Source organism: Syngnathoides biaculeatus, chromosome 11, assembly GCF_019802595.1.
Source record: "Syngnathoides biaculeatus isolate LvHL_M chromosome 11, ASM1980259v1, whole genome shotgun sequence".
Classification (NCBI taxonomy): Eukaryota; Metazoa; Chordata; class Actinopteri; order Syngnathiformes; family Syngnathidae; genus Syngnathoides; species Syngnathoides biaculeatus.
This window is the reverse complement of record NC_084650.1, coordinates 25,775,268-25,794,949: the sequence shown is the minus strand read 5'-3', so window position 1 is coordinate 25,794,949 and position 19,682 is coordinate 25,775,268. Positions and strand designations below refer to the sequence as shown.

The 19,682-nt window shown below is 45.4% G+C and overlaps 1 protein-coding gene across 1 annotated transcript; it reads left to right on the top strand.

Annotated features, from left to right (window-relative positions):
* Positions 1-2,750: 2,750 nt before the first annotated feature.
* On the top strand, positions 2,751-19,619 carry LOC133508406 (alpha-1A adrenergic receptor-like). Its single transcript, XM_061834402.1, has 2 exons — positions 2,751-3,895; positions 18,819-19,619. Exons 1-2 carry the CDS (start codon positions 2,968-2,970, stop codon positions 19,352-19,354), a joined length of 1,464 nt encoding a protein of 487 aa, XP_061690386.1. The 5' UTR covers positions 2,751-2,967; the 3' UTR covers positions 19,355-19,619.
* Positions 19,620-19,682: the final 63 nt, after the last annotated feature.

Below are 19,682 nucleotides of genomic sequence, written 5' to 3'. Positions count from 1 at the left end.
TTGTGTGTACTTTCTAGCTAAATGTATCTATTCAATCATTAAAAATTTAAAAAGGTTAGCAGGAAAAAAAAAAAGTACCACTGGGTCTGCGTCAAAGGGTGACTGTTGATAGAATTCAGAAAATGCACCTTTGCACACACACTGAAAATGGTTGAGACCAGAGAGAAAATTGCATCTAAACTTTAAAAGACAGATAAAAACATATGATGAATCTTTAACAGTCTGAACGCTTGAAACCATCTTGGCTCCATCTACGTCACTGCAATATGCGTTTGTAAATTGGTGTTATGTCTACGTTTCCCGTCTAGGATTACACATTGGATTTAGCATTTGGCTAAAGTAGCCATATGTTCGGCAAGGCTTGCCGTGTCCATTACACCGTTGTGTCGAATTCAGGTAGCCAGGTTATGAATCATCAATTCATCCATCCATTTTCTGAGTCAGTTATCCTCACGAGGGTCACGGCACTGCTGGAGCCAATCCCATCTGTCATCGGGCAGGAGGCAGGGTACATCCTGAATTGGGATTTGAACCCCAGACCATAGAATTGTGAGGCCAATGTTCTACAGCTGTTCCACCGTGCCGCTTTGCAGCCGGGCTATGAATCATTTTGGTCTTTATTCGTTCAGTTAAGTGGAAGAAGCAGTCTAACAACAGGATCAAACCAAACCTATTTTCATTTGACTTAGGTGTCTGGTCAACCTTACAAATGTTTGATCTTCTCTAAAGGAATGCTTTAAAAATGGTGGTGGTGGTGGTGGGGGTGGGGGGGTCATTTCAATTCTGTTATGCACAGAACCTGAGTTTTAAGGCTTTTGTAATGACCGAAAAGATCAGTTATCCTGTTGATAAAAATGATTATCAAATTGCGATAACCAAATTAGCTTGGACCACAATTTATTAGCATGATTTTAAATTGAAATGTAACAATGAAAATTATATAGTAGTTTCGGTCCTACCTTTTGTGGGGGGAGGTGGAGGGGTTGCTTTAGGAGTATCTTGTCTCCAGTCAGTGACAGGAAAAAGGAAAAGTGTGATAAAAGCAGTACAGAAAAGGAACTCATCACAAACAAACAGCATGTAGCCAAAAAGATATTAGTTCATCACCAGAATGAAAATTACTAGACTAGTTCTATTCCGCAGTGTTTACAATATCTTCATATGGCACTTATGCATGTTAAACTCCAAATGAAAATGTTGCCTGCTCTGGAAGTCCATGGTACACTGAAGTATAACACATACAGTTTGTCCATTGGAAATTGTTTATTTCTAAATCTGCAATTTAAAAGGATATATGATAGAGTACGTCCCTCAAGTCATGATAGACGTGAGGCCAATCACTCTGACCGCTTTGGCTTTGCACTTTGTAAACACACCGTTTCATTCCCTTGCCCATGACTTGCCTGCCAATTGACATTGGAGCAGCGTTGCAAAATTAGCAAGAGGTTTTCCTGTCCCTGACTGCAGTTCACCGCAGTTAAGCCCACTGCAAGCCCTCCAGATAGACCTCCCGTGGCTTTGTGTAAACACCCGCTCCAAGAGTTGAGTGCTTTCATCAGTGGTGGTCATTGCAATGAATCCTTCCGATTAAATCTGTCACTCCTCACTTGCATATCACTCCAGAAGAATGACCTGCTTGTGTGTGCCTTTGATTTACATTTGACCCTGCGAAGACTCACCTAGCTCACGTCCCTAGCTTTGGCTAGTCCGATTGCCGCTAGTGGTCGTAAAATATTCACTGTGCAGAGATTTTACTGTATGTCCAATAATGCACTAACCAGAACCGTATTCATCATAGAAGTTGAAACAATTGATATCACAGCAATTGTATCACTTTATGACACTTTGGTTTTGTAAAACTCCTGTTGGAGTACAGGATACAGTCATACGATGGGCAGAAATAACATCTTTGAAGAAAAAAATTTGGTATTTGGCTGCATACTTTCAGCTTTCTTGACTTCTTCTGTCCCTCCTTTCTCTTCTCTTCTTGTGTATGTTGCAACAAATGAATTGGGTGGAATAAACCAATTTGCATTTTCGCAAGGTGGATGTCAGACAGTCTTAATTAAAACACCTTGAACTTTCACCACCGAATATATTTCGTGATATTACATTGACTGACGTTTTTAAATAAAAGAAAAACATTTCTGAACTCTCCAAATGCCCAGGGGGCCCCAGTACTTGAGGCCAAGAGTTTTAGTGGCAAATTGTGACCAATAACTTAGGAGCAGTCTGAAGCCGTGCAGTAAAGTTGACTGCCAAAAGAAAAAGAAAAAAAAAAAAAAGGTAATCGTTTAACTCCTAATATGTGTTGAGAGATCAGATATGGTGCTTAAAAAAAAAACAAAAAAAACATCCAGTTATGCTCATTTGGTCCCAAAATGGTAAAATTTTTTTGTTCATCTACATCATTAATGCCATTGAAGCATAGTGATGGCTCAGAGCAATTAAATGCTTTTATTTGGCAAGTAAGCTGTGTATGTGATTTTTTTTTTTTAATCGGCGATGTGCAGTGAGATTTTTGTACTGTGAATGTGAATTAGCTCAGTAAAGATTGGGGGAAACCGCTGCACAGGGACAATCTTCTAATTGTTTACTTTCATCTATAAGGCCTTAATGCAAGGACCCCAAATGAGGCAAATCGTATTTGGACACTAATAAGGTTCCTTTGCTCTTATTTGGACGAAGCCCCCTCCCACCGTGGGGAGGCACAAATAGATCAGAGGCATGTCGAAGGTGGGGGGGGGGTCTTCATAGTCTCATCGAATGCGTTGTGCGCCGCATCTCGCATCTTGCCGTGGTGATGTGACGGGCGAGCGGGTGCCATGCTGCCGCCCCCCGCCCCACCTCCCCTCGGCCGCTCACTCGTCCTGCGAGCAGCAGGACAGCAGCGACGACAAGTTGCGTGAGTTGCAGCGAGCCACGGCGGACATGTGAAGCCTGCGATGGGGGAGCCGTTCGGTCAAAATGAGCGCGAGCACTGAAAATGTCACCAACCTGTGGGGAAATGCCACCTCCGGGGGCAACCGCACGGAGGCCGGCCAAGTTGCCCTCGTGCGGGCCATCCCGCTCGGAATGGTGCTGGGGGCTTTCATCGCCTTCGCCATCGCGGGCAACATTCTCGTCATCCTGTCGGTGGTGTGCAACAGGCACCTGCGCACCCCCACCAACTACTTCATCATCAACTTGGCCATCGCCGACCTGCTTCTGGGCACCACGGTGCTGCCGGTGTCGGCCACCATGGAGATCCTGAACAGCTGGGTGTTCGGGAGGATCTTTTGCGATATCTGGGCGGCGGTGGACGTGCTGTGCTGCACCGCGTCCATCATGAGCCTGTGCGTCATCTCCATCGACCGCTACATCGGCGTGAGTCACCCGCTCCAGTACCCCGGCATCGTGACGGAGAAGCGTGCTCTGCTGGCCATGCTCGGGGTGTGGCTGCTGTCCGTGGTCATCTCCATCGGACCCCTGCTGGGTTGGAAGCAGCCGCCGTCGCCGGACGACACCGAGTGCTCCATCACCGAGGAGCCCTTTTACGCGCTCTTCTCGTCGCTCGGATCCTTCTACATTCCTCTGGCGGTCATCCTGGCCATGTACTGCCGGGTGTACATCGTGGCCAAACGCACCACCAAGAACCTGGAGGACGGCGTCATGCGCGAGAGGATGAGCTCCAGCGAGCTGACCCTGAGGATCCACAAGGGCTCGCAAGCGCACGACGAGCCGGCGGCCGGCTGCGGGGGTGGCGCGGGCAAGGGCCGCGGGCACCAGGCCAGAAGCTCCCTCACGGTCAAACTGCTCAAGTTCTCCCGGGAGAAGAAGGCGGCCAAGACTTTGGGAGTTGTGGTGGGAATGTTTACGCTTTGTTGGTTGCCCTTCTTCCTCGCCCTGCCCATTGGTGAGTTCCCCCCGACAACACTTTTTTTTTTTTTTTTAAGGGGGGGGGGTATGTGCTGCCTGTATGCACTTCATGCCTAGACCGGCGTATTCAAGAGAAATACAAACATGCATTTCCGTGTTTTTTAGCACGTTTCATTTTTGTGCAAGTGAAGGTGGAGACTGAAGTGCTGTAAATGTCCAAAAAGAACCCCCCCCTCCACACACACACACACACACAAACTCCCTTTTTGTTTTAATAAGAGGGTTTTTGGTAAGTAATAAGAGAATGTTTTTGTGGATGTGAGTTTTTAATGTGTGGTGTTTTGCGGCTTGTGACTTTAAGAGTTGTCAAATGTTACAGAACATCTGTATTTTCTTGCAAAAATCTTGCTTGTTACGCTAGTAACACTGTTCGTTCCGGATATTGGGAGAGAGAAAAAAAAAAAAAAAAATCCAGAGTCCGACAAAAAAAAAAAAAATGCTGCATAGGGAACAAAAATTTTGTAGGAGTCTTTCGGCAAGAAATGGGACGTCCCAAAAGCAAGGAAGCAACGAGGCGAGATTGTAAAATATATTTATATTACCCCCTTCCAAAAAAAGTTAATCAAGGATGAAGGAGGTAACGCAGAGTTGACAAAAGTCCAAAACTAAAAAGTAAGAAACAATGGGGAATTATAACTTAACTACTACAATATGGGACCAGGAAATATGACAAAACTACAGGGAACTGTCACGACCAGGGCGGACCCAAATGCACAAGTCCAGAGGCAAGCAGGTAGAGTACAGAAAGCCTTTATTCGGTCCGTGGTCAATGATCAGCGAGTCAGTCAGGAAAAGCAGCAGTATCAGAAGTGGCAGGCTTACTAGTATGGTCAGGGAACAGGCGAGGGTCGGTGCACGGTAGGTCAGGTATACGGAAGTGCGGGAACGAGGCATAGGAATCAACGATCTGGCCGAGGACTAGTTGTCCCCCTTGTCCTATAAGTACTGGGTGTAATCAGCCGAAACAGGCTTCGCGGTCTTCAGGTACTCTAGGTTGTTGTGGTCAGTGAAGACCACAAACGGCACTTGCGAGCCCTCCAGCCAGTGCCGCCACTCCTCCAACGTAGTCTTGACCGCCAGCAGTTCTCGATCTCCTACGCCGTAGTTCCTCTCTGCCGGGGTCAGCTTCCTAGACAGGAACGTGCACGGGTGGATCCTTCCATCCTTGGGACTCCTGAGACAAGATGGCTCAGATTCCCGAATTAGATGCGTCGACCTCCACCATAAACTGGTGATGTGGGTCCGGAACAATGAGGATGGGCGCGGCAGTGAAACTTGCCTTAAGCCTGTTGAAGGCCTCCTGGCAGGTCCTGGACCACTCAAAGACATTGTGTGGCGAGGTGAGTGCGTGCAGAGGAGCGGCCACGGAGCTGAAGTTCCTTATGAACTTCCTGTAGAAATTAGCGAATCCTAAGAACCTCTGTACGTCCTTCCTGCTGGCGGGGGCAGGCCACCGCATCAACCTTCCCGGGGTCCATACGCATCTCCCCCTCTGCCAGGACAAAACCCAGGAAGGACACGGATGCTCGGTGAAACTCAAACTTGTCCATATTTACGAACAGCTGGTGCTGCAACAGACGCCGGAGCACCTCTCTGACCTGTTGGATGTGAGAGGTCAGGTCTGCTGAAAAGACAAGAATGTCATCAAGGTATACAAATAGTTTTATTCAGGAACTCCCGAAGCACGTCATTAATGAAGTTTTTGTAGACGGCCGGGGCATTGGTCAGCCCGAAGGGCATCACGAAATACTCGTAGTGCCCCGTAGGAGTGTTGAAAGCCGTCGTCCATTCGTCGCCCTCCCGGATCCGCGCTGTGCAAGTCCAGTTTTGTGAAGATCCGGGCTCCTTGGAGGAGTTCAAAAGCCATAACGATTAAGGGCAAGGGGTACCTGTTCTTGACAGTGATGTCATTCAACCCTCGGTAGTCGATGCAGGGTCGCAAAGTGGAATCCTTCTTTTTAACGAAAAAAAAAAACCCTGCACCGGCTGGTGAGGACGTGCGAATGAGTCCGGTTGCCAGGGACTTCGACATACTCCCTCATTGCCTGGTGCTCCGGTCCTGTCAAAGAAAACAGTTTCCCTCTGGGAGGTGAGGTACCCGGGAGGAGTTCGATAGCACAGTCATAAGGCCGATGCGGCGGCAGAGATTTTGCCTTGGACTCAAAAAAAAAAAAAAAAAAAAACCCACCCTCCTTTAAATCGTGGTTACAAGAGGGCACTGTGGCTAATTCGGAGGTGGTACTCAGTTCAGCAACTTCAATCCCTCCGTCCTCAGCCCATGCCATTATCTGACCCGTGACCCAGTCAATGTGGGGGTTGTGTCTCTTGAGCCACGGGCTCCCCAGGATTATATCACTGCTGCTAGAGTTAAAAACGTGGAAACTGATGCGCTCTGTGTGCGTGTCTGGAAAGTCCATACGTAAGGTTTGTGTGCGGTGTGCAACCCGGCAGAGGAACTTGCCATTGGCGGCATAAGCAATACGAAGACGACGTGTGGGGAAGGTTGCCGCACGCAATGCTTCGACCACACGGGGATTAATAAGGTTAGCGTCTGAACCGGAGTCAATGAACGCGGTCACTAAGCACGAGTGAGAGTCCGTTCCTACGATGAGGTGCAAAAGCAACCGCCCTGACTCAGCGACAGTATACCGCACACTCACCGGCGTAGAGATCTTTAGGTCGGAGCTCTTCGGCCAAACCGGGCAGCGGGCGATTAAGTGTCCAAGACGACCGCAGTAGAAACAATGCCCTTCTCGTCGCCGGCGTAAACGCTCCTCCGCTGAGCTGTCGAGCTCCTCCACTTGCATGGGTTCCGACGTAGAAAGCAGCGTGGGCGGCCGGGAAGCGACCGGGCTGAGACTCCCCGTCTCCTCCTCAGTCATGCCGTCCATCTGCCTCTGCACGGCCAAGCGCTGATCCACCTTGAGGGCCAGTGCGATGAGGGCATCCAGTGAAGGCGGAAGATCCACGGCAATGAGGAGACCACGGATCTGTGGGGAAAGTCCCTGGTAGAAAGAGTCATGGAGAGCCTCCTCGTTCCACCGGCCTGGATCAATAATTCGATAGCGTAGTCTGATACGCAGCGACGGCCTTGGCGAATTGTCATGAGAGAGGCCGCCGCCTTGCATTCCGAAGCCGTGTACTGGAATACTTGGGTGAGCGCACAGACAAACGTCGTCCATGAACGGCAGATCTCAGAGTTGCGACTCCACTCTGCAGTGGCCCACGCCTCCGCCTCGCCCTGGGACCGGTCCGTGGGCAAAGCGGACGCCTGCAGTTTGAAATGGAGGGCGCACTGCGCAAGGAAGGGCTTGACGTTGCCTGAGTAACGTTCCGGTCGGGAGAGCGGAGCTTTGCCGGCACGGGAGAGCTCCGTAACAGGCGAAACGGGTGGACTCGAAGCGACAGGCGGAATGACCATCGTCAGCGTAGCAGCCGCGCTAGCTTTGGATGCTAGCCACGGCTCCAGCCGGGCAGAGATCTCATGGAGACGTTGATTCGTAACCTGGAGAGCAGCCTCCTGCTCGACCAGGCGTCTGCCCTGGACTTGCAGCAAACGGTGGATGGCCTCAGAGTCGGCTGGGTCCATGTTTTGGCCAGATCATTCTGCCACGACCGGGGCTCGAGGGCGGATCCAAATGCGCGACTCCAGAGGCAAGCAGGTAGAGTACAGAAAGCCTTTATTCGGTCCGTGGTCAATGATCAGCGAGTCAGTCAGGAAAAGCAGCAGTATCAGAAGTGGCAGGCTTACTAGGATGGTCAGGGACAAAGCAAGGGTCGGTACACGGTAGGTCAGGTATACTGGAGTGCGGGAACGAGGCATAGGAATCAACGATCTGGCCGAGGAGTAGTTGTCCCCCGTGTCCTATAAGTACTGGGTGTAATCAGACGAAACAGGGTGCAGGTGTGTGTCGACTAATTGGCTGACCACACCCAGCTTGGGGAGGATGCCAGGAGCGATGATAGGAACAGGTGTCTGAAATTTGGGATTTTGAAGGAATGTTAGGCAGGAAATGGGAGGTCCCAAATGCAAGGAAGCAACGAGGCTAGCTTGTAGTGCAGGAATGTAAAAAATATATATATATTTATATTACTCCAAAAAAGTTAATCAAGGATGAAGGAGGTAATGACAAAAGTCCCAAACTAAAAAGTAACTAAGAAACAATGGGGGACTAATACTGTAACTTACGACTACAAGATGGGACCAGGAAATATGACAAAAACTCATTAAGCACTCAAGACATGAGATACAGGAATATGTGACTTGCCACACACAATGCAAACCAAAACACACGCCTCGATCATTTTATCATCCACCCTACCTTGGTTTTCAAGCCACGGGGGCCAACGTTGTCTTTGCATCTGGAGTCAACACGTTGCAAGTCGCTAATCATCATGGTAGCATCCATTCATCCATTTTTGTAGCCGCTTATCCTCACAAAGGTTGTGGAAGGGCTGGAGCCTATCCTAGCTGTCATCTGCCAGGGGGCAGGGTACACCTTGAACTGGTTGCCAGCCAATCGTAGAGCACTCAGAATAACACATTGGGCAATTTAGAGTCTCCAATTAATGCATGTTTTTGGGATGTGAGAGGAAACTGGAATCCCTGGAGAAAACCCACACAGGCATGGGGCCAGGCTGTGAACCTCCGAACTGTGAGGTAGATGCTGTAACCCACAGGTGTCAAAGTCAAGGCCCGGGGGCCAGATATGGCCCACCCCCTTAATTTTATGTGGCCCGCAAAGGCAAATAATTTGTGTCACCTTCCTTGATTCTCGTGAAAATCTGTATAATAACACTTAGAAAAGCAATTAACATTGATTTCAGACTCCAAATATGAGGGAATTAAAGATTTTCATGGTTTCACAGGGCGGCATGGTGGAGCAGCTGGAAAGATTTGGCGTCACATTTCTGAGGACCCGGGTTAAATCCCATTACTCCCTGTTGTGGAGTTTACATGTTCTCTCCGGGCACTCCGGTTTCCTCCCACATCCCAAAAAACATGCAACATTAACTGGACACTCTAAATTGCCCCTAGGTGTGATTGTGAGTGCGGCTGTTTGTCACTATGTGCCCTGAAATTGGCTGGCAACCAGTTCAGGGCGTACCCCACCTCCTGCCCGTTGACAGCTGGGATAGGCTCCAGCACTCACGTGACCCTTGTGAGGATAAGTGGCTAAGAAAGTGGATGGATAGATGGTTTCACAGCCATAACAGCCTTTTGAGGTGAAAAGTTACTACAATCTGGCCTGTGACAAAAAGCTTGAGACCCACCCCTGCTTAACCAGTTGACCACCATGCTGCCTATATTATGATTAATAAATATTTGGTAATATCAAATTAGATGTTTATTGGTCATAAAATGGGAAAAATTCAGAAGCAATAGTGGATATAGGACAAACTCAACTCAAACTTTTTATCATAGGCCAAATTGTCGTAACAGTTTCTGTCAGTGGGCCATTATGACTGTGAAACCATAAAAATCTTTGACCCATATATCAACTAGTTTTGGAATCTGCAGTCAAGGGTAATGGGGTTTTCAACTATTGTTGATGTTTGATAACAAAAACGTTTCATCATCATTTATAATATGACAATTTGAAATTTTGGTACAGATTTTAACAAAAATCATGGAAGTTGACATGATTTGCCTTTGCGGACCACATAAAATCATGCGGTGGGGCACATCTGGCCCCTAGGCCTTGAGTTTGGCACTTGTGATATAGGAAATAAACACACATCCACTATAGCCTGCAAGGGAGGCCATTTATAAAATAACATTCCCAAAATAGAAATCTTTACAATAAATAAATTCAATCGTCCATGCATGAACTATTCAAGTCAATCCCCAAAGAGGGGCAGCTTTGGAAAACCCATTCGAGTGCAACCCTACCATGATAATGACCCCAGGTTGACTGCCCCTGTCGCCAAGATCTAAAAATCGCCCCTGTATACCGTGATTACTTCAGTCCTTCCTTCCATGATGGATGAATTGAACTAAATATCACCAAATCTGGCTGCAAACAATCCCATCTCATTCCGTGTTTCGACGAGTGGGAGCACATACAAAGTACTGCATTCTGGGAAAGAAAAAGAAAAGTTGCAGTCTTTTTTTAGTGATAGGTTAGTTTTCCCAAGTCTCATTAGGATTACTTCTACAGCGTTCTCCAAGCCTACATCACGTACATCAGAAAGCATCAAGTGCAATGTGGACTCTCGCTGGTTAAATGATACAGATGAACTTTTTGGGGTGGCAGACCCCAAAACAATTAAGTATTTGAAAAAGAAATACAGGGTTGTCCAAAATATTTGACATCATCAAGTGTGGTACGAGGCATTCTAGTTGTACCGCAAAAGAATCACTGAATTAAATACAAGTACAATTTGTGGACACAAACAAAAATCTGAACAAGTGTACTAAAAATTATGTATTCAGAATTGCAGTGCATAAATCAACTCATTGCCCAATTGTAGCACTGTGTTAGGGTAGAAATTTTTTTTTAATTCTCTGTATTGTATATGTAATTCAGTGTAATCATGTATGTGCCACTGACACGTAAAGCATGATTTTTAGTATGTTTTTAATAAGAAAAAAAAAGGGCCGTCGGAATGGACCCATCCATTTTTTAATCACACGTCATGATGATGTTGTATGTGGATTTTTGTGTCTCCCGCCATGAAAAGCCTCTCAAGGCATTCGTTTTGGAGAAGAAGCATGAAGTGACGTTTTTTTCCCCCAGACGCCCACACTGGCAGCTTTGTGTGTTTATACCAGTTTTAACGCCAGGAAAGTAGGTGTTTTTTTTTCCTTCGTTTTTGCCAAAATGCCATCTCGTTGTATAGCTGGATTTTCCCCGAACACTCGGGAGGATGGACAGCACGAGAGCTTTGTGGGTTCCAAATGACCGGTGTGGTACAGTGCTATTACAAAATATATGTAAATAGTTGGGGGGGAACAATGTAATCCTCTCAGAAGTAACAAAAGATCCGCATCATAACCTAAAGTACATAAGTCAGGGGTGCCACATGTGTCGTCGCTCGCGGAGGTGGATCGGGTGGTTTGGCCACGTGCGGGAGGAGAAAGGAGGTCCCCGCCCCCACTGGCGAGCTAATTTGCCCGGCTTGGGTCCTCCTGGGTACACTACATACTGTTGTTATTTAGAAATGATCCTTATATCATCTAAATATGGCTTGAAACAATAGAGTAATATTGCCCCGCTCACTTCATTTGATTGTGCGATGTTTTCGTCTTTAAAAAGACTTTCGGTGTCGGGGGTTTCGGAAAAATCCAAAAATCTCTGTTATTCGTCTCCCATAGCAGGTGGCATAGAATCTTCTCAATGGTGATTGTCCCAGAGTGACATCAGTAAATAACATTGAGGCAATATGGCTGCCATTGGGATGTCAAGTGAGACTTCCGCAACTTTGCGCATGGTTGACACGCTCTCCGCCCTTTTCCTTTTGTATAGACATTGAAGTGAATAATATTATATGCATTTTTCATTACAATATCGATTTTCGAATGTTTATAGGCATGTCTTTAAGGATAGTTTACCCTCTGCACGTTCAAGAATTCGTTTCCCACAGTGGGGATTACTCAGCCTCCAAGCATTGTCTGAACCTAAAACAACGAAATAAATATTTGAGTTGGGCTTTAAAGATGGAGGGGGCTTCACAGAGCACGATAGAGGACAAGAGGAGGTTGTTTATGCAATACTGGCCAAAAAACTGTCTGAGGGAATTTCTCAGCAGCGTCTCTGGTCGAGCAAACTGATTCAATGCGACAAGGCATCAAGCGACGTAACATTGCGACCTCTTTTTACTTGCAAAAAAAAAAAACGATTGCAGTAAAAGTCTTTTTGCAAGTCGCTCCGACTGATGGCTATGATTTATGCAGGAATATAACAGGTTTTCCCCTCTTTCCCATGTTGATCATGGTATGCAAAAGTCAGCGAGAGCATGCAGGGAACATGTGCGCAATTTAAACTTGGTTTAAAAATAGCGAGTAAAAAGCACTTTACAGGCAGCCATTTACTGGCTAAAATGCTTGAAGAGTTTGCTGTTCCCGTGAATCACTGAACAAAAACGTACAGTACATTTCTGGACTTGCATGGGCTTGACCGGTGGCGGGCGGCTGCGTACTTGTACAGCAGCCCAGTTCGATTGGACTACATTTCACAAAGAACCGTGATCACGTGTCACTTGAGTGATTTCGTAAATGTGCTGGAGACAATCATGTCTCTGTTCTATACCGCCGACGCTGACATAGAACAATGAAAAAAAAAAAAAAGCCTAACATCAGTCATGCATTGTATTTTATTTCACTGAATGTACAAATACAGCATTTAACAGTATACTCTAGATAGAAGTCTACCTTTATCATAAGTACAATCTCCTTTTATGCCTGTCACCTGGAGCATTTTGTGTTTGAAAAGGTTTTTTTAAATTAATGTTTCACCAGGCAACTTTCCTCGAAATTTAACAAATACATGTAACAACATTTAATAAGCGATTTGTTAGAAACCCTTGCATTTCTTTTCAGAATTAATATTTTCGATGGCAAATCCATACGACATATATGCACAAATCCAGCCATGAAAAAAAAAAAAAAAAAAAAAAAAAAGATTTGTTCATGTCCATTCACAAAAGTCCTTCATTCATCTTCTGAGTCGCTTTACCTCACAAGGGTTGCAGGCGTGCCAGAGCCTATCCCAGCTATCTTTGAGCGAGCGCAGGGGAACACCCTGAACCGGTCACTACCCAACTCCAGGACACACAGGAAAACAACCTTTCAGTCACACTTTTGGGCAATTTAGAGTCTTCAATCATCCTACCACGCAAGTTTTTGGGTGGGATTTGGGAAGAAACCCACACAGGCATGGGGAGAACATGCAAATACTACACAGTGGGGGCCGGGAGTTGAACCCCAGTCCTCAGAACTATGAGGCCCACATTTCAAATGTAATGTACAGAAATGATATGGCTATAATTCTGTATAGTACTCAAGAGCGCAAGAGGAATCACTAGTCCTCAGGGGATACTGTGCATGTTACTTCAGCGACACCCTCCTCGCAACTCTAACACCCCAAGCGAGCACTACTGTCTTGTGAAAGGCTTGCATTTAGCGGCGCAAGCAGCGCGCCTCCCGATGTGAGAAAAATTAACAGTGGAACGTGTGAATCAATTGTAATCGCTGCAAACTGTCTTTGCAAGAAATATTCTTTACACGCGTGTTCTTTTCGTCTCCCTTTTCTGAAGATTTCTGCACTCCAAAAGTACTAGTAATGTGTTACAGGCGGTGGAAACTCAAGTGTTACAAAGTCAAAGAAATTCAAAGGGGTCATAGGGCTGAAAGGTTGATCGAAGAGGTTGCAGGGATGCTAAATCCAATTTTCCCAAAATGTCATCATGTTGTGGTATCATAGAGAGCAAATAAACTGTCCTTTTAGATTAAGGTTGATTATTTGAAACTAGTGCAGGGTTATGAAATCTGGCCGCTTAGTTCTCAGTATGCACTTCTACTGTATGTGTAGTGCTTAAAAGTTTTCATTCAGCTTTACATTTTTCACGTTATTTGATCGCTGGATGCTCTATTATTTCAGATTCCATATTGCTTAGTATGGATGTGTAGAATGTTGAGAGAACAGATTTTTTTACATGTTTTTAATCAATTTTGCTATACAGTTATCTGTTACATAAAAAAAAAAAATGAAAAAGTAAACCACTGCAGTTTGTCATTTATAATGTTTACAAAATATTACCTTTGGTCAAAGATTTCTGTGTCACAAAGTAGTAGTCTTCTGAAAAAGAAAAAGTAATTTGGAAAAAAATAATGATTTTTAAGATTATGCCATTTCTTCTGAAACAGCTTTATTCTCACAACTTCAGAATTTTAATTGTGCAGTAGTAGTGCAATTGCCGAAGGACCGGGATTCAAATACCAGCCCCGTCTGTGTGGAGTTTGGATGTTCTCACTGTGCCTGTGTGGATTTTCTCCGGACACTCCAGTTTCCTCCCAATGGAGCCCTATGGGGCACAAACCAGTGCAATCTGTAGGCCGGTCGCAAGCCGGGCAAAGGCAGACGGCTGCTTCGGGAAGGGCACCCTGCGTCAAACTGTACCAAACAGGAGAGGAATGAAGATTAAGCTAAGTAAAACAGAATATATCTGCGTGAATGCGAGGGGTGGAGGGGGAAGAGTGAAGCTCCAGGGAGAAGAGATAGCGAGGGTGGACGACTTCAAATACTTGGGGTCAACAATCCAGAGCAATGGAGAGTGAGGTAAGGAAATGAAGAAACGGGTCCAAGCGGGGTTGGAACAGCTGGCGGAAGTTGTCTGGTGTTCTATGTGACAGAAGGGTCTCCGCTAAGAAGAAAGGTAAAGTTTATAAAACAGTGGTCAGGCCGGCCATGATGTGCGGATTGGAGACTGCGGCACTGAAGTAACAACGGGAAGCAGAACTAGAGGTGGCAGAAGTGAAGAAGTGCAGGTTCTTGGTCAGAGTGAGCAGGTTGGATAGGATTAGAAATGAGCTCATTAGAGGGACAGCCATAGTTGGATGTTTTGAAGACAAGATGAGAGAGAGCAGACTTCGATGGTTTGGACATGTTCAGAGGCGAGAGAGTGAGTATGTTGGTAGAAGGGTGCTGAGGATGGAACTGCCAGGCAAAAGGTCGATGGATGTTGTGAGGGAGGACATGAGGACAGTGGGTGTTAGAGAGGAGGATGCACGAGATAGGCTTGGATGGAAAAGGATGACGCGCTGTGACAACACCTAACGGGACAAGCCAAAAGAAAAAGAAGACTACTCCGGTTTCCTCCCATATCCCAAAAAATCTGCATTAACTCGACACTCTAAGTTGCCCATAGGTGTGATTACGAATGCAAATGGTTGTTTGGCTCTGTGCCATGCGATTGGCTCGCAACCAACCCTGCCTGAAGATAGCTGTGATGGGCTCCAACACTCCCGCGAGCCTTGTGAGGATGAGCAGCTCAGAAAATGAATGGATGGATTTTAATGGGATTACACTTCTATACTGTCAGCCAATGGGGCAACACGTGTTATAACAACCTTTTCATAAGTCAGCAATCAATCATGTGCAGAAGCAAGTATGTTCTGCCAGCGCAGCCTTTCAACAACACTGAGGGAGAAAAATGACGCCGATCCTCAGAAGAAAAGCAACCAGAAAGGCATCGCCAAAAGCATGAAAAGCCGCATTTATATTCTTTAGTTAAGAAATCAATGCCCTTGGTAATTATCACTACAGCAAAAGTTCAGACATCCACTGACAATTGACAAATAGTAAAGAGGATCAACTCAGAAGGGAGGATTGGAGGGGGCTGGTGCTGCGTCACATTCACTTCATTTTTAAAAGGGAAATCCACTGGTTGGCATTAACAACGTATCCAATAGGTCATGTAATATGTACTCTATTTTGACAATGTGATGAGAAGATTTTTAATTGACAATTACAAATTTTCAGGGACGGTGCCATTTTCGCAAGTCACATGACCTACGTGTGCGGATGTGACGTGTACCGTGCCGCAACGAAGGCTCGATTACATTGTGCCCAGTGAGGATTTCTCAGATTTATCCTCATGTGATGAAGAAACAGCAGTATCAGTTGATCGGGAAGACAGAGGAATACTTCCATACACAGCCGTGAGTGGCTCCGCCGCTCAGTTGATCGGGAAGACGGAGGAATACTTCCATACACTCGCAAAAATGGCAGCGCCCCTGAAAATTCGTAATTGTCAATAAAAATCTTCTCAAAACACTATTAAATGAGAGAGGCTTTAACATCACATTGTCAAAATAGAGTGCATACAGTATTGCATGACCCATTGGATACATTGTTCATGGAAACCAGTGGATTTCCCTTTAAGAATCATGTTCCTGTGTTGAGTCCAACTGTTTGTTTTGATGACCCTTTTGGTCTTTGTCGGAGAGTGCGGAGACCCCTTCTACAATTGTGTTGGCTCAACCTGTGCGCCGAATTTAAGAGAAAAAGGGAGAAAAGAAAGGAAGCTTACTGTGATGGTCAAAGCTGGTGAAGGGCGAGGAACGTAAAGTGCGGAGGACTGAAGTCCAGGGACACAAGGCAGGAGTAAAGGAATCTTAAAAAAAAAAATACTTTTCAAAGACAACTTGAAATAACAACTGGAATATTCAAAGTAATAACGTATGATTTACTGTAACCTAAACTACAAACACGATGTGACTTTGAACACCCCAACAAGCAGCGTGTGGGACAATGTACAAGTACAATGGATGGACAATAACAAAAGAAAACAGGGAGTTAAATACACAAATTAATGAGGAACACCTGGACAGGACACGAGTGGCTGGAGGCAGCTCATTGGTCAACACAGGGGAGGAGGGTCAACGACAACAGGTGGACCCAAACAACAAAATGAGCACACGAGACATGGAACGCAGGAAATAAACAAAATCAAACCAACCCAACCAAAACAGAGAACATGGCGCAATCCAAATATTTAAGACTCCTTTCATAGAAAGGAAATTCATCAAATTGAACTAAATATTTATCATTCGTCACACATTTTTTTCCACAGATGCCATTTTTGGTTTCAGTATGGGCTGAGGGAATCAGTGACGTCACTGACATCTTCAGGGGACACAAAAGTTGTAACATTTCGGAGGATGTGCAGTTTGGAAAACTCGAGTAAAATCACAAAGTTTGAACCTGCGCCATGCAAGACGTCGTGCACAATGTCCATCAAGCGATTAATTCTGAGTATGCTTTTTATTTGTTTGTTTTTGTGACAATCATTTCAAAAGAAAGTACAGGGGCGTACTTTGAGATGCGCTTGGCGCGGTGACAATATGGCAGGAAGTTGATCTACACTTGTGCCTCCTCGGACCAACGGTATACACTGGACCAACCTATATTAACTTATTTGTAACTTTAAAACAGGGAAACAAGTCTTTTTCCATTGTTGCCTATGGGGAATATGAAAAATAATCACAATATGAACAAATCAGATATGGATCCATGCGAGAGAATGGATTGTGTTCGATGGAAGAGGTTGACACTAAACCTGAACAAGAAGCCCCTTTTATGTCCACTTTGAATCATGCTGTGAAAACATTCCGTATATGCAGTAATATTAATGCAAAATGTTTGCACCAAGCTTGATCAGTTGTTACTTTCAAAAACATGTCTTATTAGATTAGAAAGGAACAACTGGGGCGGGGACAAAGAATAGGTCCACAATTCATTTGACTAGAACACCCGGTGCGAGTGATACTTTTGGATTAAAGCCATTATTAAATCTTCAACTGTTTACTTCCATTTCATAGCAAAATTGAACAAAATTTCTCAGACAGCTGTTTTTATAATGTCTGTAACTGCTTAAATTAAAGAACCCGTGATGTGTTGGACCACAGCCAGACATTTTCCTTCACTGCTCAGAAAATGTAACACACACTTTGGCAGAGGTCTGCATTTTCTCCAAGTAATTTAAATCATTTAATTGCACAGTACTATGTGGTCACAAGACCCTGGATTGAGTTTTGCGATTGGACAGACAATTTGGAAGAGTACAATATGGGCAATGCTTGCTTCATGCATGTTTTTCTACAATTGCAAATGTTATTTTTAATGTTATTTTGCTGAAATGTAATGTCCATGTTTTCGCCTCCTACAAAACTGAAGGTCCACAGGTTTGAAGTACATGCAGTGGCTGGGTGAAAATGCACATGCTGTACCACTGCGGAGTTGAGTCTGCATATATATATATATATATATATATATATATAATTCTCATGGCACATCATCAAACAAAAATGTCACAAAAACGTGATATATTGTTTCAGTGGGGCTAGGGGCCGACCTCTGGCCTGAATGATGAAAATATGTGAGTAATTGCCTTGTTTGTACTTTGCCATTATGGTTACCAAAGGGCTAAAACGCAACTCCTCACCTTATTTCAAATTGGGTCCTTGGCACCAAGATGACACCAAATAGAGCACAAAATAGCAAAAGTACGAGTTTTTCAGCAAATAACAGAGGGACGACTTGAAAGGTCCATATGTGAATGCCCATCCACAAATACGCAGAAAATCGCTGTACTTAATTCTGCTGTCTGAATGGCAACAAACAGTTTAAATGTGAAGGAGGATTTAGTTGTCCTTCATGTCACCACATAATTTGGGCATAGATATGAACAAAGATGTACTTGTGGTCGATAAATAATCACTTCCAGACAGATTATAAGTGAAACTGTAAAAAAAAATCTAATGATCATTCACAGCACATCGTGGTTGAGAATCACTGAGTCGTGGGCAGTTCTGAATGCGTTGCGCACTTTGTGCCGATGCTGTCACCTGCTGGCAGCAAAAGGTTATTTTTCTTCATTGGTTCAAGACAGAATTTATGCTTTTTCAACACTAATGCACACCAAGTAATACAGTGTCAGCAGATGAAAACAATCAGTGAAAAAAATAATTTATGAGGAACGTAACAGTGGGGTGTTTGTATATGTGCATTTTGCAGTTCTCCCAACTAACATCCATCCATTTTCTTTACCGCTTATCCTCACGAGGGAGTGCTGGAGCCTATCCCAGCTGTCAAGGGGCAGGAGGCATGGTACACCCTGAACTGGTTGCCAGCCAATCGCAGGGCACGTGGAGACAAACAGCCGCACTCACAATCACACCTAGGGGCAATTTAGAGTGTCCAATTAATGTTGTATGTTTTTGGGATGTGGGAGGGAACCAGAGTGCTTGGAGGAAACCCACGCAGGCACGGGGAGAACATGCAAACTCCACACAGGCGGGTCCGGGATTGAACCCGAGACCTCAGAACTGTGAGCCCAACACATTACCAGGTGAGCCACCAGTTTTCCCAACTAACATTTCATTTTATTTCCCTCAGGCTCTTTCAATGTGAATCTCCGCCCACCCGACGTCCTCTTCAAGGTGATCTTCTGGCTGGGCTACTTCAACAGCTGCCTGAATCCCATCATCTACCCTTGCTACAACCGCGAGTTCAAACTGGCCTTCATCCGCATCCTGCGCTGCCAGTGTCATCAGCGCAAACGCCCCGGCTGGAGTTCGTATAACTACCGTTCCTCCACATTCAGCTCCTCGGGGCATTCCCGCAAAGGCTCCAGCGACCACAGCCCCGGATGCTTGAACGGCAGTCAGCGTACGCCGCCGTCCTCGGCCGGCCTGAGCCCAGGCTACCTCAGCAAGGGGCTAGCGCCGTGCACTGAGGGCGAGGTCTTGTACACCTGGTCTACATCAGCCTCTACGCCCGACACCCAACAGGGATGTGTCATCACGCCTGTTAAGGGAGGGGAAGCCGGGCATGAGCCGAGTGCTGGTGCGGTTTTTTCTTTCTCCTTTGGGACGGAACAAGACAAGGCGGTGGTCGCAAAAGACTGCGCAGAACCACTTTACAGTGTGTGACTCCATCCGCTGTACCTGACGACTACTTATCCTTCTTTGAAACGGTTCTTTGTGGTCAACACAACGGGATCTAGCTGCTGAGATTTGGTTTTATGTGTGGGCATTGGCACGGTTCATTAAGGGAGATGGACAAAAAAAAGAAAGTTTAAAAATCATCTTAATCGTAAAGCCTGAACGTGACCTGCTTGATGTAACATGTGGAAAACTGTACGTACTTCTTTGATTTGTTTTTGTAATGTTGTGGAATTAAAATATATCATGGTTTGTGCAACTGTGTACAAATATCATCATTCGGAAAATTGCTGTTAGAAATTGTCACCAAGCTTGT